This window comes from Entelurus aequoreus, linkage group LG07 (genome assembly GCF_033978785.1).
Source record: "Entelurus aequoreus isolate RoL-2023_Sb linkage group LG07, RoL_Eaeq_v1.1, whole genome shotgun sequence".
Lineage (NCBI taxonomy): Eukaryota > Metazoa > Chordata > Actinopteri > Syngnathiformes > Syngnathidae > Entelurus > Entelurus aequoreus.
The window spans coordinates 38895010-38916161 of record NC_084737.1 but is presented as its reverse complement, the minus strand read 5'-3'; the positions used below and the strand labels follow the sequence as shown (position 1 = coordinate 38916161).

At 43.6% G+C, this 21152-nt stretch overlaps 1 protein-coding gene across 1 annotated transcript in view; it reads left to right on the top strand.

Moving 5' to 3' along the window:
* LOC133653829 (monocarboxylate transporter 1-like) overlaps positions 1–18991 on the top strand; it is a 74111-nt gene extending 55120 nt beyond the window's left edge. The window contains exons 3-5 of the mRNA XM_062053551.1: positions 15960–16103; positions 16188–16997; positions 17075–18991. Of these exons, the coding sequence (XP_061909535.1) occupies positions 15960–16103; positions 16188–16997; positions 17075–17322 (1202 nt within the window). The 3' untranslated portion in view covers positions 17323–18991. The remainder of the gene's footprint in view (positions 1–15959; positions 16104–16187; positions 16998–17074) is intronic.
* The last annotated feature ends 2161 nt before the right edge of the window (positions 18992–21152 follow it).

Genomic DNA, 21152 nt, shown 5'->3' with positions numbered 1-21152 from the left:
TCTCTCTCTCTCTCTCTCTCTCTCTCTCTCTCTCTCTCTCTCTCTCTCTCTCTCTCTCTCTCTCTCTATGTCCACTACTTGATGTCCATATCCCCCCCACCCCTCCACACCCCTGATTGTAAATAATGTAAATAATTCAATGTGATTATCTTATGTGATGACTGTATTATGATGATAGTATATATGATAGTTTATATCTGTATCATGACTCAATTTAAGTGGACCCCGACTTAAACAAGTTGAAAAACTTATTCGGGTGTTACCATTTAGTGGTCAATTGTACGGAATATGTACTTCACTGTGCAACCTACTAATAAAAGTCTCAATCAATCAATCAATCAATGTCATGTCTGATTGTTTAGTGGACAGATGACACCTGCTTGCCAGTTGTGTCACACTGGAGGAGAACAAGTTTGGCGTTTATTACATGAACTTTAGACTCATGTTCCGAAGGTTTTAGCTTCTCACATTTCCAGATCTTGTTCGTGGACAATTTTGAGTCTTGAGTGGGAGTGCCAACCATTAACTTGTTTTCACTGCATGTGGATTGTGGGGAACTCGTTGCTTTAGTGTGTGGGATGTCAAAGAAACCAAGCCAGCATAAATACAGAATGTGTTTGCATGTCCTCTTATCAGCCTTTTTCTTGGCTGGCTTTCATGGGATCCTCACCGCTTACTCCAGTAGTGTCCAAACTTTTTCCACCTGATTGTAGGATTTGAGGAGGCCCACTTTGGATCTGATTACAATTTGTTAACCAATAGATATTCCTGCACAGCTGCTTTCACTCTGGAGCAGCTCACTTAGTGTTTAACGGTGAGAATCCAGAGAGAGAGCAGTCAAATAATGGAGGGAGGGAGGGCACACGGCTTATATAATACCTCTGAGAACACTCCTCACTGCCCTCTTTGTATTTTGCCAAATAGCAACACAGTGTCACTGCTCATTCCTTTCCGTGTGTGTGAGTGTCATTGTGGTTCCTGTTCAGCTGCACGTCGCATCACTTGGGTGTCTTCATGTTGGATTTCTCTGTTTTGTGAGAGCCTCGCTGCTACCACCTTCTACATAAGTAGCAACAACCGATCAAAACACGTCAGAATACTGTTTTGCTGCTGGGTTATATTCAGTATTGTAAAGCTCGTAGCACATACTCTTTTTGTCTCAATCAGTTTTACTGCTGAGACTGCTGACACTTTCATTACGTCGACCTGTTTTCTTTTGTGCAAGGACGTGGAGCGGTTCGAATATACTTAATTGTTTTTTGTATCTGCACACAATCAAAAATAAAATCCATAGAGTAGAGACATTTTCCAAACTTGATATATACAGTGTCAGTACATAATAACTGGAAACAGATGTATAGCGTTGCTTACATTCCTCTGTCAAACACCCCAATAACCCTCGGTAAGAAATATTTTGAACATCGGGTTGGAATTTGCCTGGACAATAGTGCATGAGTCAATCCCACACATTTATACTCATACTTTGCACTTTCACTTTAATCAGGGCTGTATTTTTATTTACACCGTTTTTCATCTATAATTTGTATTACTGCTTATCGTGTGTTGGTCCCAGTCGAGCTTTGATTGTCACCGGACGAGAGGCGTCCACTATGAACTAGGGCTGGGCGATATATCGATATACGCGATATATCGCGGGTTTGTCTCTGTGCGATATAGAAAATGACTATATCGTGATATCGAGTATACATTCTCACGCAGTTGCTTTTAGCTGCTGGCATTACACTACAGGCTCTCCTCGCTCTTTCCGGTCTCTCCTTCTCACAGACAGCAAGCGCACCTTCTTACACACGTCACATACTGTCACGTCATACGTCACATACGTATACGCCCTCCCCGAGCAGAGAGGTAGCAGCATGGGTAAAGTTAGCTGTGAGGCTGGCGGAGTGGTGCGAGCGCTAATACAAGAGAAAGAAGGTGCGAATCTGGTAACAAATGGAGGAATAATTAATCCCAAGAAAAACAGCAGGGGGTCCATCGTCTGGCGGTGGTTTGGCTTCAAGTGGGAATATGTCGAACAGACAACCGTAATTTGTCAAGTGTGGGGCAAAAGCGTTGCTATAAAAAGTAGCATTACTGCTGTAACAAACAGTTCAGGGTGTCCCAAGTTACCAGAGTGTGTTAGGTAAGGAGGAGGAGTTTTGTCCCTCCAGAGTTGTTGCCGTAGGGCTGTGACGTAGGGTGTGTGTGGTTGTGGAAGGAGGTGTGTGATGTTGACATTAAAGAAGCGGTGGCTACCGAACCTGCTCTAATGTCTCCCGTTTATTATTTTATTAGATAAGTACACTGTATAGGCGAACCCAGGACACTCAGCTACACTGCTAATATGTAGCATCATTTGAAAAGTCACCCGCTAGACAATGAAGAGTGCTTACTCCGCACGTCAATATCTCCGTTTGGTGCCACACGTCCACACCATCAAAATGCAGAGGCAAACATTTCCAGATCAACACCGTATGAAAAAAATAGTGATTTTTTTTAGTTGTGATTTCCTTTTCTGCATGAAAGTTTAAAAGTAGCATATCTTAATGCAGTATGAAGAAGAATGTTTTAATGTAGACACATAGAATCATCATACTGCTGTGATTATATGCATCAAGTGTTCATTCAAGGCTAAGGCAAAATATCGAGATATAAATCGTGTATCGCGATATGGCTTTAAAATATCGCAAAATTAAAAAAAGGCCATATCGCCCAGCCCTACTATGAACACATACTTGTGAATGTGCAGTATTTGCTGACAAGGCCTTAGTTTAAATTTGCAGTATTTGCGTACATCGCCTAGTTGTACAAAACCCAAAAACAGTGAAGTTTGCACGTTGTGTAAATCATGAATAAAAACAGAATACAATGATTTGCAAATCATTTTCAACCTATATTCAATTGAATACACTACAAAGACAAGAGACTTAACGTTTGAACTGGTACACTTTGTTATTTTTAGCAAATATTAGCTCATTTGGAATTTAAAGCCTGCAACATGTTTAAAAAAAAGCTGTCAGAAGTGGCAAAAAAGACTGAGAAAATTGAGGAATGCTCATCAAACACTTATTTAGAACATCCCACTGGTGAACGGGCAAATTGGGAACAGGTGGGTGCCATGATTGGGTATAAAAGCAGCTTCCATGAAATGCTCAGTCATTCACAAACAAGGATGGGGCGAGGGTCACTACTTTGGGAACAAATGTGTTAACAAATTATCGAACAGTTTTAGAACAACATTTCTCAACGAGCTATTGCAAGGAATTTAGGGATTTCACCATCTACGGTCCGTAATATCATCAAAAGGTTCAGAGAATCTGGAGAAATCACTGCACGTAAGCGGCAATGCTCGTGACCTTCGATCCCTCAGGCGGTACTGCATCAAAAAGCGACATCAGTGTGTAAAGGATATCACCACATGGGCTCAGGAACACTTCAGAAAACCACTATCAGTAACTACAGTTTGTTGCTACATCTGTAAACTCTGCTATGCAAAGCAAAAGCCATTCATCAACAACACCCACAAACGCCGCCGGCTTCGCTGGGCCTGAGCTCATCTAAGATGGACTGATGCAAAGTGGAAAGGTGTTCTGTGGTCTGAGGAGTCCACATTTCAAATTGTTTTTGGAAACTGTGAACGTCGTGTCCTCCAGACCAAAGAGGAAAAGAACCATCCTGTTATAGGCGCAATTATTATTATTATTATTATTAGCCTTTATTTAACCAGGTAAAATCCCATTGAGATCCAAAGATCTCTTTTCCAAGGGAGACCTGGCCAAGAGGGCAGCAGCAAGGTTACATTAAAAACAGTAAACAAATACATAAAACATCACATTTACGACATTAAAACTTGCTCACATAACACATGTGCATACAGACAAGGTAGACTGCAGTCCTTTCACAGAAGCTTTAAACTCATTCAACGTAACAAGGGTTTGAAGTTTAATATTCGATTGTAGGTTATTCCAAGCCTTCGTATAAACCAAATGAGGTGTAAATTAAAGACACCGAAGCCAAGAATTTAAAACAAAACTAGTGTTATTGAAAAGTAACCATGGGGGGGGGGTTTACAACAAGACACCACACTAGCCTAGCCTGGGAATACAGGTGCTGTCAAAGAAATGAACAAAACATACCAAAAGACACCTAACAGGAACCGGTTGATTGGTAGCAAGGTTCAAGGTTCAAGGTTCAACTTTATTGTCCCCGCGGGGAAATTTGTCTTGGGCACAGAGCATCATTGCTTTCTTAACATACACAAAAACAAAAACACGAGCACAGACACAACCACAACCAGACAACTAACATTTAAACATGAGAACATGGAGCTTGATAGACATAGGTGGCACTTTGATGTAGGCATAAAATCTACAGTATGGAGATAAAGATAAAGTACCAGTGTGCATTGCACTAGAGCTCATGGATAAAGTGCTATGTGCTAAAGTGCTATGTGCTAAAGTGCTATGTGCTAAAAAAGTGCTAACCTATGTATTAACATTCTATTGCACATTATTGGTCAGCTTAATGGAGGCTGGGACAAATGATAATTTAAGGCGGTTAGATTTGCATAGTGGGACCCGGAGTCTTCTCCCTGATGGCAGGGTATTCAGGGAAGAGTGGGTGTTGTGAGTTGGAAATAATTTTCTTAGCTTTTTTCCTAACTGCCTGCTCATAGATGCTCTGTATAGGCTCATATTCTTTCCTCCCTACGATTTTCATTGCCGTTTTATGCATGCCGGCCAGTTTGCTTTTTAGCTTAACGGTTAGGTTGCCAAACCATGAGGTGATCCCGTATCTAATAATACCTGGGATTTATATAGCGCTTTTCTAAGTACCCAAAGTCGCTTTACATGTTTAAAAACCCGTCATGATGAGATAATGATAGAGATAGAGATAGTGTGAGATTCACTGCAGAGGCAGTGAATGTCACACAAAACAAACAAACCACCACTACGTGGAACGTAACAGTGGCGTATTATTAAACGTAAAATACAACAACGGAGACCCCGGACTGTTGAACAACTTAAGCTGTTTATGAATGGGAAAGAATGTCACCTGAAAAGTTTTTAAAATTGGTCTCCTCAGTTCCCAAACGTTTACTGAGTGTTGTTAAGAGAAAAGGACTAGGCCATGTAACACAGTGGTAAAAATGCCCCTGTGCCAACTTTTTTGCAATGTGTTGCTGCCATTAAATTCTAAGTTAATGATTATTTGCAAAGACAGAGACAGAAAATACTTCGAATACCAAAAGTGTAAAACCGAAATAGATAAACAACCCAATAATAATAACCTCAAATCACTCCTTTCAACACTCAAAAAGCAATGCAATAAATTAAAAAATTAGGCAAACAACCTGACTAAATCCTTTAAAAAAAATTACATTAACAACAAAATAGAGGAAAACACAAGCCACATGAGCTCTGGAAAATTCTCAACAACCAGCTTCCTGGATGCAGCCAGAAACTTAAAACCAGACTCACCAACATCAACATCAAGGAGGGTGACTCCTTCATTACAGATAAAATGGAGGTAGCAAGCAGATTCAACACCTTTTTCACCAGCATAGCCACAACTCTAGTTAACAAGCTGTCCCACCACTCGTTTTGGTGTAGAACACATTAAAGCCTTCTACAGAAAGCTAGGAGTAATCAACAACAATTTCATATTACAAATGGTCTCAGCTGACGAGGTGCTTAATAAATTGAGCGTGCTCCACCTAAACAAGGCCACCAGCCTTGACAATATTCCCTCCAGATTCCTCAGGGACTCTGCCACCACCATTGCTCCTATCATCACGCACATAATTAACCTCTCAGTTAAACAAGGCCAAGTACCCAAGGATTTCAAGATAGCAAGAGTAACCCCCCTTTTTAAAAAAGGTAGCAAATTAGAACCTGGTAACGACCAACCTGTTTCTATTCTCAGTTCCATTTCGAAAGTAATGGAAAAAATAGTTTATGAACAGGTCGATAGTTACCTTGCTACTAATAAACTCATGTTTACGAATTCCAATCCGGCTCAGAACTAACCACTCCACTGACATATGCCTTCTCTATCTGACCATCCATTCATCCATCCATCCATCTTCTTCCGCTTATCCGAGGTCGGGTCGCGGGGGCAGCAGCCTAAGCAGGGAAACCCAGACTTCCCTCTCCCCAGCCACTTCGTCCAGCTCTTCCCGGGGGATCCCGAGGCGTTCCCAGGCCAGCCGGGAGACATAGTCTTCCAAACGTGTCCTAGGTCTTCCCCGTGGCCTCCTACCGGTCGGACGTGCCCTAAACACCTCCCTAGGGAGGCGTTCGGGTGGCATCCTGACCAGATGCCCGAACCACCTCAACTGGCTCCTCTCGATGTGGAGGAGCAGGGGCTTTACTTTGAGCTCCTCCCGGATGACAGAGCTTCTCACCCTATCTCTAAGGGAGAGACCCGCCACCCGGCGGAGGAAACTCATTTCGGCCGCTTGTACCTGTGATCTTGTCCTTTCGGTCATAACCCAAAGCTCATGACCATAGGTGAGGATGGGAGCGTAGATCGACCGGTAAATTGAGAGCTTTGCCTTCCGGCTCAGCTCCTTCTTCACCGCAACGGATCGATACAGCGTCCGCATTACTGAAGACGCCGCACCGATCCGCCTGTCGATCTCACGATCCACTCTTCCCTCACTCGTGAACAAGACTCCAAGGTACTTGAACTCCTCCACTTGGGGCAGGGTCTCCTCCGCAACCCGGAGATGGCACTCCACCCTTTTCCGGGCGAGAACCATGGACTCGGACTTGGAGGTGCTGATTCTCATCCCAGTCGCTTCACACTCTGCTGCGAACCGATCCAGCGAGAGCTGAAGATCCTGGCCAGATGAAGCCATCAGGACCACATCATCTGCAAAAAGCAGAGACCTAATCCTGCAGCCACCAAACCAGATCCCCTCAACGCCTTGACTGTGCCTAGAAATTCTGTCCATAAAAGTTATGAACAGAATCGGTGACAAAGGGCAGCCTTGGCGGAGTCCAACCCTCACTGGAAACGTGTCCGACTTACTGCCGGCAATGCGGACCAAACTCTGGCACTGATCATACAGGGAGCAGACCGCCACAATCAGACAGTCCGATACCCCATACTCTCTGAGCACTCCCCACAGGACTTCCCGAGGGACACGGTCGAATGCCTTCTCCAAGTCCACAAAACACATGTAGACTGGTTGGGCAAACTCCCATGCACCCTCAAGGACCCTGCCGAGAGTATAGAGCTGGTCCACAGTTCCACGACCAGGACAAAAACCAAACTGTTCCTCCTGAATCCGAGGTTCGACTATCCGGCGTAGCCTCCTCTCCAGCACACCCGAATAGACCTTACCGGGAAGGCTGAGGAGTGTGATCCCATGATAGTTAGAACACACCCTCCGGTTCCCCTTCTTAAAGAGAGGAACCACCACCCCGGTCTGCCAATCCAGAGGTACCGCCCCCGATGTTCACGCGATGCTGCAGAGTCTTGTCAACCAAGACAGCCCCACAGCATCCAGAACCTTAAGGAACTCCGGGCGGTTCTCATCCACCCCCGGGGCCTTGCCACCGAGGAGCTTTTTAACTACCTCAGCAACCTCAGCCCCAGAAATAGGAGAGCCCACCACAGATTCCCCAGGCACTGCTTCCTCATAGGAAGACGTGTTGGTGGGATTGAGGAGGTCTTCGAAGTATTCCCTCCACCGATCCACAACATCCGTAGTCGAGGTCAGCAGAACACCATCCTCACCATACACGGTGTTGATAGTGCACTGCTTCCCCTTCCTGAGGCGGCAGAATCGCTTCGAAGCCGTTTGGAAGTTGTTTTCCATGGCTTCTCCAAACTCCTCCCATGTCCGAGTTTTTGCCTCCGCGACCGCTGAAGCCGCACACCGCTTGGCCTGTCGGTACCTGTCCGCTGCCTCAGGAGTCCTATGAGCCAAAAGAACCCGATAGGACTCCTTCTTCAGCTTGACGGCATCCCTCACCGCCGGTGTCCACCAACGGGTTCTAGGATTACCGCCACGACAGGCACCAACTACCTTGCGGCCACAGCTCCAATCAGCCGCCTCGACAATAGAGGCGCGGAACATGGTCCATTCGGACTCAATGTCCAGCACCTCCCTCGTGACATGTTCAAAGTTCTTCCGGAGGTGGGAATTGAAACTCTCTCTGACAGGAGACTCTGCCAGACGTTCCCAGCAAACCCTCACAATGCGTTTGGGCCTGCCAGGTCTGTCCGGCATCCTCCCCCACCATCGCAGCCAACTCACCACCAGGTGGTGGTCGGTAGAAAGCTCCGCCCCTCTCTTCACCCGAGTGTCCAAAACATGAGGCCGCAAATCCGACGACACAACTACAAAGTCGATCATGGAACTGCGGCCATGACATGACTCTATCTGACCGACCACATCAAACATGAGGTGGACGCGGGCAAATACTGCGGCATGGTCATGCTGGACCTTCAGAAGGCCTTTGACACCGTAAACCACGCTATACTGTTGGATAAGCTCAGAGCAATCAGATTTGATAAAACCTCATCGAGCTGGATGCAATCTTACTTGGAGGAGAGGAAACCTATGGTAGAGGTGAACGGCACCGTGTCTCCCCCCCACTCTCAGTAAGTTGTGAAGTCCCCCAAGGCAGTATATTAGGGCCTTGACTGTTCCTAATATACGTAAATGACATGTCATCAGCATGCGACTGTGAATTGTTCCTGTTTGCGGATGACTCGGCCCTGCTGGTATCCGGCAAGGACAAGTCACAGGTGAAAAAAATCCTCAGTGCTGAACTCCTTGGTATTTGCACCTGGCTCGCTGACAATAAACTATCCATACACTTAGGTAAAACGGAATCCATCCTATTTGGGTCCCAAATCAACCTCAAGAAAGTCAGTGACTTCACTATAAAAATGGGTGACATTGTTATCACCAGGACAGATGAGGTCACCTACCTAGGTTCCATTCTAGAGGCTAATCTTTTCTGTGATAAAATGGCAACCAAGGTAATCAGAAAGGTCAACCAACGAACAAGATTTATCTACAGAATCTCCTCTATGGTCAGCAAAAGCACCTTGAAGATTCTAGCGGGAACTCTCGTTCAACCCTTTTTCGATTACGCTTGCACCTCCTGGTACCCTAGCACCTCCAAAACCTTCAAATCTAGACTCCAAACATCCCAGAACAAGCTAGTCAGGTTACTTTTAGACCTCCACCCCAGATCACACCTCACTCCTACCCACTTCTCCAAAGTGGGCTGGCTCAGGGTGGTGGACAGAGTAAAACAACTTGCACTGAGCCCAGTCTATAAAATCCGTTACACCTCCCTTAAAGGCCTACTGAAAGCCACTACTACCGACCACGCAGTCTGATAGTTTATATATCAATGATGAAATCTTAACATTATAACACATGCCAATACGGCCGGGTTAACTTATAAAGTGACATTTTAAATTTGCCGCTAAACTTCCGGTTCGAAACGCCTCTGAGGATGACGTATGCGTGTGACGTAGCCCGGCGAACACGGGTATGCCTTCCACATTGAAGCCGATACGAAAAAGCTCTGTTTTCATTTCATAATTCCACAGTATTCTGGACATCTGTGTTCGTGAATCTGTTTCAATCATGTTCATTGCATTATGGAGAACGAAGCCGAGCAAGCAAAGAAGAAAGTTGTCGGTGCGAAATGGACGTATTTTTCGAACGTAGTCAGCCACAACAGTACACAGCCGGCGCTTCTTTGTTTACATTCCCGAAAGATGCAGTCAAGATGGAAGAACTCGGATAACAGAGACTCTAACCAGGAGGACTTTTGATTTGGATACACAGACGCCTGTAGAGAACTGGGACAACACAGACTCTTACCAGGATTACTTTGATTTGGATGACAAAGACGCAGACGTGCTACTGTGAGTATGCAGCTTTGGCTTTTTTTTGCGTATGTACGTAACTTTTTTTAAATATATAAGCTTTATGAACCTTGGGTTAGGTGAACGGTCTTTTGGGCTGAGTGATTGTGTGTGTTGATCATGTGTTTGAATTGTATTGGCGTGTTCTATGGAGCTAGGAGCTAGCAGAGGAGCTAGGAGCTAGCATAACACGTACCGTACCGTACGTGCGCGTCACGTACGTAACTTTTTAAAAATATATAAGCTTTATGAACCTTGGGTTAGGTGAACGGTCTTTTGGGCTGAGTGATTGTGTGTGTTGATCAGGTGTTTGAATTGTATTGGCGTGTTCTATGGAGCTAGGAGCTAGCAGAGGAGCTAGGAGCTAGCATAACAAACACGCAGGTGTTATTATGCAGGATTAATTTGTGGCATATTAAATATAAGCCTGGTTGTGTTGTGGCTAATAGAGTATATATATGTCTTGTGTTTATTTACTGTTGTAGTCATTCCCAGCTGAATATCAGGTACCGTGAGTATGCAGCCTTGGCTGCTAAACATTCGATAACTTGACCGTATGTGCGCGTCACGTACGTAACTTTTTAAAAATATATAAGCTTTATGAACCTTGGGTTAGGTAAACGGTCTTTTGGGCTGAGTGATTGTGTGTGTTGATCAGGTGTTTGAATTGTATTGGCGTGTTCTATGGAGCTAGGAGCTAGCAGAGGAGCTAGGAGCTAGCATAACAAACACGCAGGTGTTTTTATGCAGGATTAATTTGTGGCATATTAAATATAAGCCTGGTTGTGTTGTGGCTAATAGAGTATATATATGTCTTGTGTTTATTTACTGTTGTAGTCATTCCCAGCTGAATATCAGGTCACCCCCGGCTCTCACAGCATCTTCCCTATCTGAATAGCTTCAACTCCCCACTAGTCCTTCACTTGCACTTTACTCATCCACAAATCTTTCATCCTCGCTCAAATTAATGGGGAAATTGTCGCTTTCTCGGTCCGAATCTCTCTCACTTCATGCGGCCATCATTGTAAACAATAGGGAACTTTGCGTATATGTTCAACTGACTACGTCACGCTACTTCCGGTAGGGGCAAGCCTTTTTTTTATCAGATACCAAAAGTTGCAATCTTTATCGTCGTTGTTCTATACTAAATCCTTTCAGCAAAAATATGGCAATATCGCGAAATGATCAAGTATGACACATAGAATAGATCTGCTATCCCCGTTTAAATAAAAAAAATTCATTTCAGTAGGCCTTTAACGTAAATGACCGCCATAACCACAACACCAGGGGGAGTTCCACAAACCACGTTAAACCCAGATTCAGATCTAACAAAGGTCTTGACTCATTCTCCTTCTATGCCACATCAATATGGAATGCATTCCCAACAGGTGTAAAAGAAAGTGCATCTCTATCCTCCTTCAAAACCGCACTAAAACAACACCTCCAGGCAACTTCAACCCTTGACTAACACCCTCCCCCTTCCACATCCCACCTCCCCGGATTGTAAATAACCAAATGTAAATAATCAAATGTATTTCTAATGTATATACTTGTTCTTATGCTATCTGAACTCACTATGTTCTCTGCTCGCGGTACATATCCTACCAAGTCAGACCTACACTGTTTCAATGCCCATTTCTCTGATGATGCAATTGTTGATGACTGAAGTGCTGTTATCAACCAAACCCTCCTCATCCCACCCCCTGGATTGTAAATAATGTAAATAATTCAATGTATATACTCTGATGATTAACTGTATTATGCTGATAGTATATATTTGTACCATGAATTGATTTACGTGGACACCGACTTAAACAAGTTGAAAAACGTATTCGGGTGTTACCATTTAGTGGTCAATTGTACGGAATATGTACCGAACTGTGTAATCTACTAATAAAAGTTTCAATCAATCAATCAAAAAATATATATATATAAGTTTCGCAGTTCCAACATTAAATATCTTGTCTTTGCAGTCTATTCAATTGAATATAAGTTGAAAAGAATTTGCAAATCATTGTATTCTGTTTTCATTTTCGAATTACACAATGTGCCAACTTCACTGGTTTTGGGTTTTGTACATTATTCTTCACTCAGTGCTCTTTTACTTTGTATTCCAACCCTGCAGAGCTAGTTAGCCTGCATCCATGTGAGAGTCCTTTCATAGTCAGCTTGGCACGTAGGGATGATTTCTTTCCCCATCCCTTCTCTGCTTTGCTCTTTTTCATCTGTTATGTAAAAGAGCAAACATTTCATTAAATGTGTATCTTCTGACTGCATGGCACACTTTATTTACCACTAGGATCACTAATGTGTTTTAGGTCAATTTCTGCACATTTTTTCCACTCTTTCATTCTCAACGGTCTTTTCCCCAACAGCCATGATGTTTTGCTCTTTTTAGGCCACATCACCACCTGCTGGTGACAAGTCAATAAGATCTTGGGTTTTCCTATTTGCTGTGTGTACCCTGAAGGGAATAAGCGGTAGTAAATGGATGGATGGATGGATAGTTTATTTATCACGAAACAATGTTTTACCAATTGGTTGTGCATGCATTAAATGATTACTTTGGAAATGTTGGCCAACTGTGATGAGTATTTAATGGACCACAATGGAAACAAGCCTTTTGGCTTTTTGTGCCATCCATTTGCCTTTTTAAAGCATTACATGGATTCAATTCTTTAAGATATCAATAAACTTCTCAATCAATCAATCAATAAATAAATATTAGGGCTGTCAAAAATAACGAGTTATCTCATGACTATCCATCCATCCATCCGTTTTCTACCGCTTATTCCCTTCGGGGTCACGGGGGGCGCTGGAGCCTATCTCAGCTACAATCGGGCGGAAGGCGGGGTACACCCTGGACAAGTCGCCACCTCATCGCAGGGCCAACACAGATAGACAGACAACATTCACACTCACATTCACACACTAGGGCCATTTTAGTGTTGCCAATCAACCTATCACCAAGTGCATGTCTTTGGAGGTGGGAGGAAGCCGGAGTACCCGGAGGGAACCCACGCAGTCACGGGGAGGACATGCAAACTCCACACAGAAAGATCCCGAAGCCGGGATTGAATTCACGACTACTCAGGACCTTCGTATTGTGAGGCAGACACACTAACCCCTCTCCCACCGTGCTGCCCACGATTAGTCTCATGACTAATCACAAAAAAAATGCATTAATCATGTTAACGCAGATTAATCACACAATTTATTTTGACTGTACATTCTCTTTTACTTTAACCGAGGACGGTTACCTGAAACAGTGGCACAGGTTGTTAAAGGCCTATGAAACCCACTACTACCGACCACGCAGTCTGATAGTTTATACATCAATGATGAAATCTTAACATTGCAACACATGCCAATACGGCCAGGTTAACTTATAAAGTGCAATTTTAAATTTCCCGCCACACTTCCGGTTGAAAACGTCTAGATATGATGACGTATGCGTGTGACGTAAACGGTTGATAGAAGTATTGGTACCCCATTGAATACAATACAAAAAAGCTCTGTTTTCATTTCAAAATTCCACAGTATTCTGGACATCTGTGTTGGTGAATCTTTTGCAATTTGTTTAATGAACAATGAAGACTGCAAAGAAGAAAGTTGTAGGTTGGATTGGTGTATTAGCGGCGCACTACAGCAACACAGCCATGAGGACAGATATGGATAGCAGACGCGCTAGCCGCCGAACACACCTTAACTTCCTCCGTTTTGCCGACCGCATCTGTGATCGGGTGAAGTCCTTCGTCGCACCGTCGATCGCTGGAACGCAGGTGAGCACGGGTGTTGATGAGCAGATGAGGGCTGGCTGGCGTAGGTGGATAGCTAATGTTTTTAGCATAGCTCTGTGAGGTACGGTTGCTAAGTTAGCTTCAATGGCGTCGTTAGCAACAGCATTGTTAACCTTCGCCAGGCTGGAAAGCATTAACCGTGTATTTACAGGTCCCTGGTTTAATAGTATTGTTGATCTTCTGTCTATCCTTCCAGTCAGGGATTTATTTATTTTGTTTCTATATGCAGTTAAGCACAATGCTATCACGCTAGCTCCGTAGCTAAAGTGTTTCGTCGATGTATTGTCGTGGAGATAAAAGTCACTGTGAATGTCCATTTCGCGTTCTCGACTTTCATTTTCAAGAGGATATAGTATCCGAGGTGGTTTAAAATACAAATCCGTGATCCACAATAGAAAAAGGAAAGAGTGTGGAATCCAATGAACCCTTGTACCTAAGTTACGGTCAGAGCGAAAAAAGATACGTCCTGCACTGCACTCTAGTCCTTCACTCTCACGTTCCTCATCCACAAATCTTTCATCCTCGCTCAAATTAATGGGGTAATCGTCGCTTTCTCGGTCCGAATCGCTCTCGCTGCTGGTGTAAACAATGGGGAAATGTGAGGAGCCCTTCAACCTGTGACGTCATGCTACTTCCGGTACAGGAAAGGCTTTTTTATCAGCGACCAAAACTTTATCGTCGATGTTCTCTACTAAATCCTTTCAGCAAAAATATGGCAATATCGCGAAATGATCAAGTATGACACATAGAATGGATCTGCTATCCCCGTTTAAATAAAAAAAATCATTTCAGTAAGCCTTTAAAGGGCTAAGATGAGTGAGAAGATCCTGACTTGTGTGCTCGCTGGACAAGTTCAGTCAAAAATAGACTGTGACTGGACTTTAGATTTTTTTTAAAACTGTTACCAAGTTATGAACAAATAAATGACGTGCATTCATGTAAAACATTTAAAACATGTTCCTGTATGGCATTCTGACAATAAAATAGCATTTGTGCCAAAAATATTGGGGTCTTTTTTTAGGTTAATTTAAATTATGCAAGCAATTAATAACCTGTGTTCACACGGCAAATTATTTGCCACTTACCAGGATTTAAAATTTTGATTCTAGAAACTTCCCAAGTTTTAAGAGCTTATTACAGGGTATCCCGGGGGTTTTAAAAGGCTCAAATCCACCAATTTGAATTTAAAAGTCCTTAAAATGTCTAAAATTATCCTAAAATCTCATAAAAGGTCTTAAATACGATGTTGAAAGGTCATAAAAATATTTGTTACTTTTATTTAAAACATGCATAAACTTCACTCTTACTTTCAAATGTTCTGATTATTGAGGACGCTATAACGCAACTACAAAACGGAACTAAAGTAGGCTACCTGTGCTGCCCGGTCAGAATGAATTGTGCACGACCAGCTAGTGTACTGTGCACACACAGCGGTGTGTTGTCACAGTTTAGCATAGCAGCAGAGAAAATATAATGAAAGCCCACAGCAGAGCCGCATTACCTGCATAAGATGGTTAGGTGCAAGTTCAACAAATTGTGGCTCTAGAACGATCAATTTAATGAATGCTTGAAGCTGGTGGATGGAAACGTATAAAATGTTTATGACCCGAATGTGGAGCCATCGAGCAGGGAAGCGTTTGTAAATATCGCAGTGGAAGAGAACAGAATGATAATGTAGAAGTCAAAAGTTCGAGATTATATCCGTTGTGGTCTTTAAAAGGTCTTAAAGTCTTAAATTTGACTCGTTGAAACCTGCAGAGACCCTGTATTTAGTTATTTATAATCATTGACTTTATATCATAATCCTAATTTTAGCATGAATCCTGTCTATTGTAGTTAAAAATGTTAAAATTAAGAAAATAACTATTCAAATGAGATATTTTGGTTTTCCCCACATAGAAAGATGTGTTTAAATATTCTGCAACATCCCAAAGATGTGTAATTTAAGACTTGAAAGTTGAATAATGCTAGTTTTTAGAATAAAATGCTTATTGCTAGATGAAAAGTCCTGCTAATTTTTAGATATACTGTACACATTAATTTAGAAAGTTTTATCAAGGAAAATTAACTAGCCGCATGGACAGATAATTTCACTATTTTTTTTTTTCGTATTTCTTTTTATCTTATAATTTGTCAGCTCTTTTTTGCAGTGTAGGCATAATTCATTCAATTTAAAAGTGTAATTAATCTGAATAAAAAATAAATATTAAACAGCACTATAAATAAAAAATATTATATAACTGTGCATTTCTTCAGGTCCAATCAGCAGCATCCTGGTAAACAGGTTTGGCAGTCGACCAATCATGTTCCTGGGTGGCTGTCTGGCAGGGTCAGGATTGGTGGCCGCCTCCTTCTGCAACACTGTGCCGCAGCTCTACTTCTTCATTGGCGTTGTGGGAGGTCAGCAAGCATATTCCACATTTAACCACGTGTCTGCTCTTTTCTGTTCCGTCATTTATTCTGTGCTTCGAAACCCCTGTCCAGGTTTGGGATTGGCGTTCAACTTGAATCCTGCCCTGACTATGATCGGGAAGTACTTCTACATGCGCCGGCCCATCGCCAACGGCATCGCCATGGCCGGCAGCCCCGTCTTCCTGTCCACCCTGGCTCCCCTCAACTCATGGCTCTATGACGAGTTCGGCTGGAGGGGCAGCTTCCTCATCCTGGGCGGTCTTCTGCTCAATTGCTGCGTGGCGGGATCGCTCATGCGGCCCATCGGACCCAAACCTCAGTCCGCCAAGCCTAACGCCGATGTAGGAGCCGCCGGTGACTCTGTACAGGCGCAGCCCAAGAAGACGGTCCTGCAGACCATCAACTCCTTTATCGACCTGACGCTGTTCAAACATCGCGGCTTCCTGCTGTATCTGATGGGCAACGTGGTCATGTTCTTCGGCCTCTTCGCTCCGCTCGTCTTCCTCTCCAACTTTGCTAAGAGCAAAGACATCAGCAAGGAGAAGGCGGCTTTGCTGCTGTCAATTCTGGCGTTCGTGGACATGTTCGCCCGGCCCTCCATGGGCCTGCTGGCTAACACCAAGTGGGTCCGACCCAGAGTGCAATACTTCTTTGCCGGCGCCGTCCTCTACAACGGCGTGTGCCACGTGCTGGCGCCCCTTTCCACCGACTACACAGGATTTGTGGTGTACGCCATCTTTTTTGGCTTTGCCTTCGGCTGGCTGAGCTCCGTGCTGTTCGAGACTCTGATGGACCTGGTTGGGGCGCAGAGATTCTCCTCAGCCGTGGGCCTGGTCACCATCGTGGAGTGTGCACCTGTGCTGCTGGGTCCGCCGCTAACAGGTAGGACTTTTTAAACCCTGACTACATTCCTGCTTCTTCAAAAGAAATGACACGCTTGTTCTCCCATTTTCTTGCAGGAAGCTTCTACAACTACTACAACCACTACGACTACACCTACATCTCCTCTGGCATCATCCTCATCATCGCCAGCATCATCCTCTTCGTGGGAATGGGTATCAACTACAAACTGCTGGACCGAGAGAAAAAGGCTTCGGAAGCCAATAAGGAGCCCAAGGAGGAGCGCGCCACCATGCTGGCGCCTGCAAAGGAAAACGATGCCGTCAAGGTAGAGGAGGATTCCAAGATGGACGAGAACACGGTTTAGGACAAGAAGACCGACTAATAGAGCACCACACTAACATCTTAGTTTGTTTGTTTTTCAATTGATGTGCCTATGGGCAGCGAACACCCGCCTGCCAACACAGCTTCTAGTTGCTAATCCAGTCACTTGATGAGGTTGGTACTCTCAGGGTCTCCAGTTGCCATAAGGCACCACACACACATTCTTACCCCTCACTCCTTTGAGGGCTGGACATTGCTAATAGCACACATTTGTTGTCCATGTCATTTATGCACAAGAACAAAAGGAGGAATGCACTGATTGTACAATTGAACAAATTCAGTCTAATACATGATAAAAATGCACAGTAGTGTACATTCAATAATCACTTGAAGGAAAGATTAGTGTAGCTCATCAGCGTTAAGGCCACTTTATTGTGGTGCACCGTGTAGTTGTCGCAACTTGTCGATCAAAATAGAAACTAAAAACGATATGGATGAGACCACTCAGTATTAAATGACGCAATGAGCACAGTGTGTGTGTGTGTGTGTGTGTGTGTGTGTGTGTGTGTGTGTGTGTGTGTGTGTGCGTGCGTGCGTGCGTGCGTGCGTGTTTGTGTGTGTGCGTGTGTGTGTGTGTGTGTGTGTGTGTGTGCGTGTGTGTGTGTGTGTGTGAGTGTGTGTTGCACACCCAACCAGCTGTGCTGCCAAAATAGAACTTTAACTCTCCCTTCTATCACAGAAACATATATTTTTGCAGTTTTTACATGTTAGACATCAGTGAAGTGTGAACAGTGGTAAGTTAGTATTAGTTTAATGTATGTTGACAATCTGAGTTAAAATGTGGGATCAAGGTGTGCGTGTGCGTGTGTGTGTGTGTGCGCGCGCGTGTGTGTTTTCGAACATTTCATGCAGTGTACCACTGCACAATGTGTGCTCTCATCACAGTTTGAAAGGCTGTAGCAGATGTTTTGTTGTTTAAGTATGAAGTACACAACTTCAAAGGAGAGGTTTACCAGCACATTGTCTATTTTTTTATTGCCATAAACCACAGTTTTAATCCTCTTAAAACTCATGCACGTATTTTTTTAATGACACATGCCCCTGCTGTCTTAGGAAATTATGTTTTAGAGTCCTGTCTGCTATTGCAAAGACTAAAACTAGCAAGTGTTTTTCGATTTTAAGCACATACAAAATATATTATTATTCAACTGTAATGCTGTATTAACAATGTTATGATCTTATTGCTTCAACACTTGTAACATTAGACGTTTTCATTTTTTTTCTTTGCTCCTCCTGTACGTTGTGGTGTAACACTACCCTCTAGTGGACATATGCCTCAATGTCTATCCCTGTTTAATTATGAACCAACACTAAACAAGTAAAGCAAAATGTCACTTAAGTCAAAAAACATGTGAAAGGTGCATCCCCTGCTATTCTTATAGCATTCTTATTCATTCACAGTATTTTGATTTTCAGACAAAATTCAAGAGGGGGAGAAGACTTAAATGGGAAGAAAACATTTTAATTGTACAATTTGAATGTTTCGATGTCTTTGCTTGAGTTGTGTCAAAATAAAGAAAGTTTTTTTGGCAATAAGCTATGCTATACAGACGTGGGAGACTTCATGACAAGTGACGGAAGGAATTATTAAAGGTTTCTAAAATAAAGTGTACATTTATTCTCTTCTGTCCAGGTTGTAGAAAAAAAACGAATAATCTTTATGTGCAGCTGAACGTCTCCATGTGGTGTGATGTAAAGACACAGAACAGTGCTGTGTGTGTGTGTGTGTGTGTGTGTGTGTGTGTGTGTGTGTGTGTGTGTGTGTGTGTGTGTGTGTGTGTGTGTGTGTGTGTGTGTGTGTGTGTGTGTGTGTGTGTGTGTGTGTGTGTGTGTGTGTGTGTGTGTGTGTGTGTGTGTGTGACAATCATGTACTTGTTGTGTATATTTACTGCAACACGTTTTCTCCAGTCGGAGGTGGAATTATTGTAGGCTGAAATTTTAACATGTCTTCTGACAGAGATGATAGCAAATTGTATACAGTTTTTTTTACTAGTTTGAAAGTAACCATGGAAGATTTTTGCGGCCTTGTCTGATGTCATGTCACGTTTTACAGTCAGTACGTTTCTATGCAGTAAACTAGTCTGATTTGTCAAATAGTTCTGTTTTATTTTCACAGCTGCATGTGAAGTTCTAGTGGTTGACTTTATCCCACAATGGAGTAATTACATTGTTGCAATGCAGGTTTTTACATACAGTACCACATAATTCTCCATTGTGGGATGAATAAAGTCTTATCCTAGTTTCCATGCTCTTAGCTCTAATGTGACTATTGGCCATACGCAGTGTGCCTCTCGTACACTAGGAAGCGATTGTAGTTATTTCATCTTGTTTGGCTATGTGGGAATGTAAACACAGTAGAAGAACAGAATGCTACATGTTAGTAACTTTCAATCTACGGCTCTAACAGATAAATACTTTACATTGCTATTTGGTGTTGTTGGTAATGTTTGAATGTGTTTAAATAACACTTGTTCATTATGTTGCTCAAAAGGGTTCATTATGTCTTCTTATTCATATACTTTTTCAAAATGTTCTTGTAATCAGTCCATATTTTCGACTGTCATCTGCAGTCTTCTTCAGAAGGGTTCTGAAGAAGACTGCAGATGACAGTCGAAAAATGTCAGGTAAAAATTCCATCTAATATACCGAAACTATGGTCTGATTACAAGAAAATTTGAAAAAGTACTTGTTTATCATGATCATCAGAGACGTACAAAAAAAATATGTTTTAGTAAACTGATTTAGGGTTCTGTTCATGTCACGTAATTAAAGTGTCTTCTCTGGGAACATTGTGACAGTTATCAAACAAGTAGGTTTCTCTTTTATCATATTCTTCAATAAATACAGACTTATTTCAACGCACACTTTGTGCTTGTTTGGCGAAAACACCCTTGTGGTGGACACTAGGACCCAGGTGTCACACCCAATAGGCCTGAGGTAGGCCACATCTTGCTATATAGAGGCGCCTTTAAGCTTTTCCTGTAAGCATTCTTATGTTGTCAGTCCACCATTAAAGACGTGTTTGGAAAAGCAACAAGATGTTACCTCAAACCGCCACATTGGCGGCTAAGCACGCTCCTGCACGCGGACTACAGCGCTCTACTGTACTTCCGCCTTGGCGAACCGATTCCCGCAGTGAGTTTTGTGGCAGACTTGCTACCGGAGTTTCCGCCGAGCGACCCGGCCTCGTGGTTCGATGGGGCGGAATGCCCTTTAAACGAGGGAGGTATAGCTGATGACGACACATACTTCCTGGTCGTCGCCTCCATTGGCCAGCAAGCAGCAAGGTGGGCCATGACGATGCGCCCCCGACAACAGACGAGTACATCGCCCTCAAGCTGCTCCTGCTGAGGTGGTACAGCCTACCTTCAGCGAGGTCTTTCATGGGATGACCGCAACGGGCTCAAGAGAGGTGCTGAGAAGTCTCCTTTTCAGGGCCACACTCCTGTTTCCTCCCGTGCAGAGGGAACAACGGGAGAAGCTTCCTACTTCCGACGACGAAGCGCGGTCGGTCGCGCCCAAACCCGTCCTTCACCTCCAAAATGGCTGGCAGGACAAGGCTCGGCTGAGGGCCTGTTGCGCACAACGATAGTTTAGTCCAACCCGTCCGATTTACCACCATGAGAACCGGTGCATCTACACTGCATTTCTCCTGACCACCCTGGCATCCACCCATCATACCATCTGCTGCAAGAGTGGTTGACACACGCTGCTCGTCCACCTCGACGGCTTCAGCAGCGCTCGACCCGACGTCATCACCTGGGCCTTCCTCGCGGGCTGCACGGGACTCAGAGGGCGGCCAGGTCATGCAAC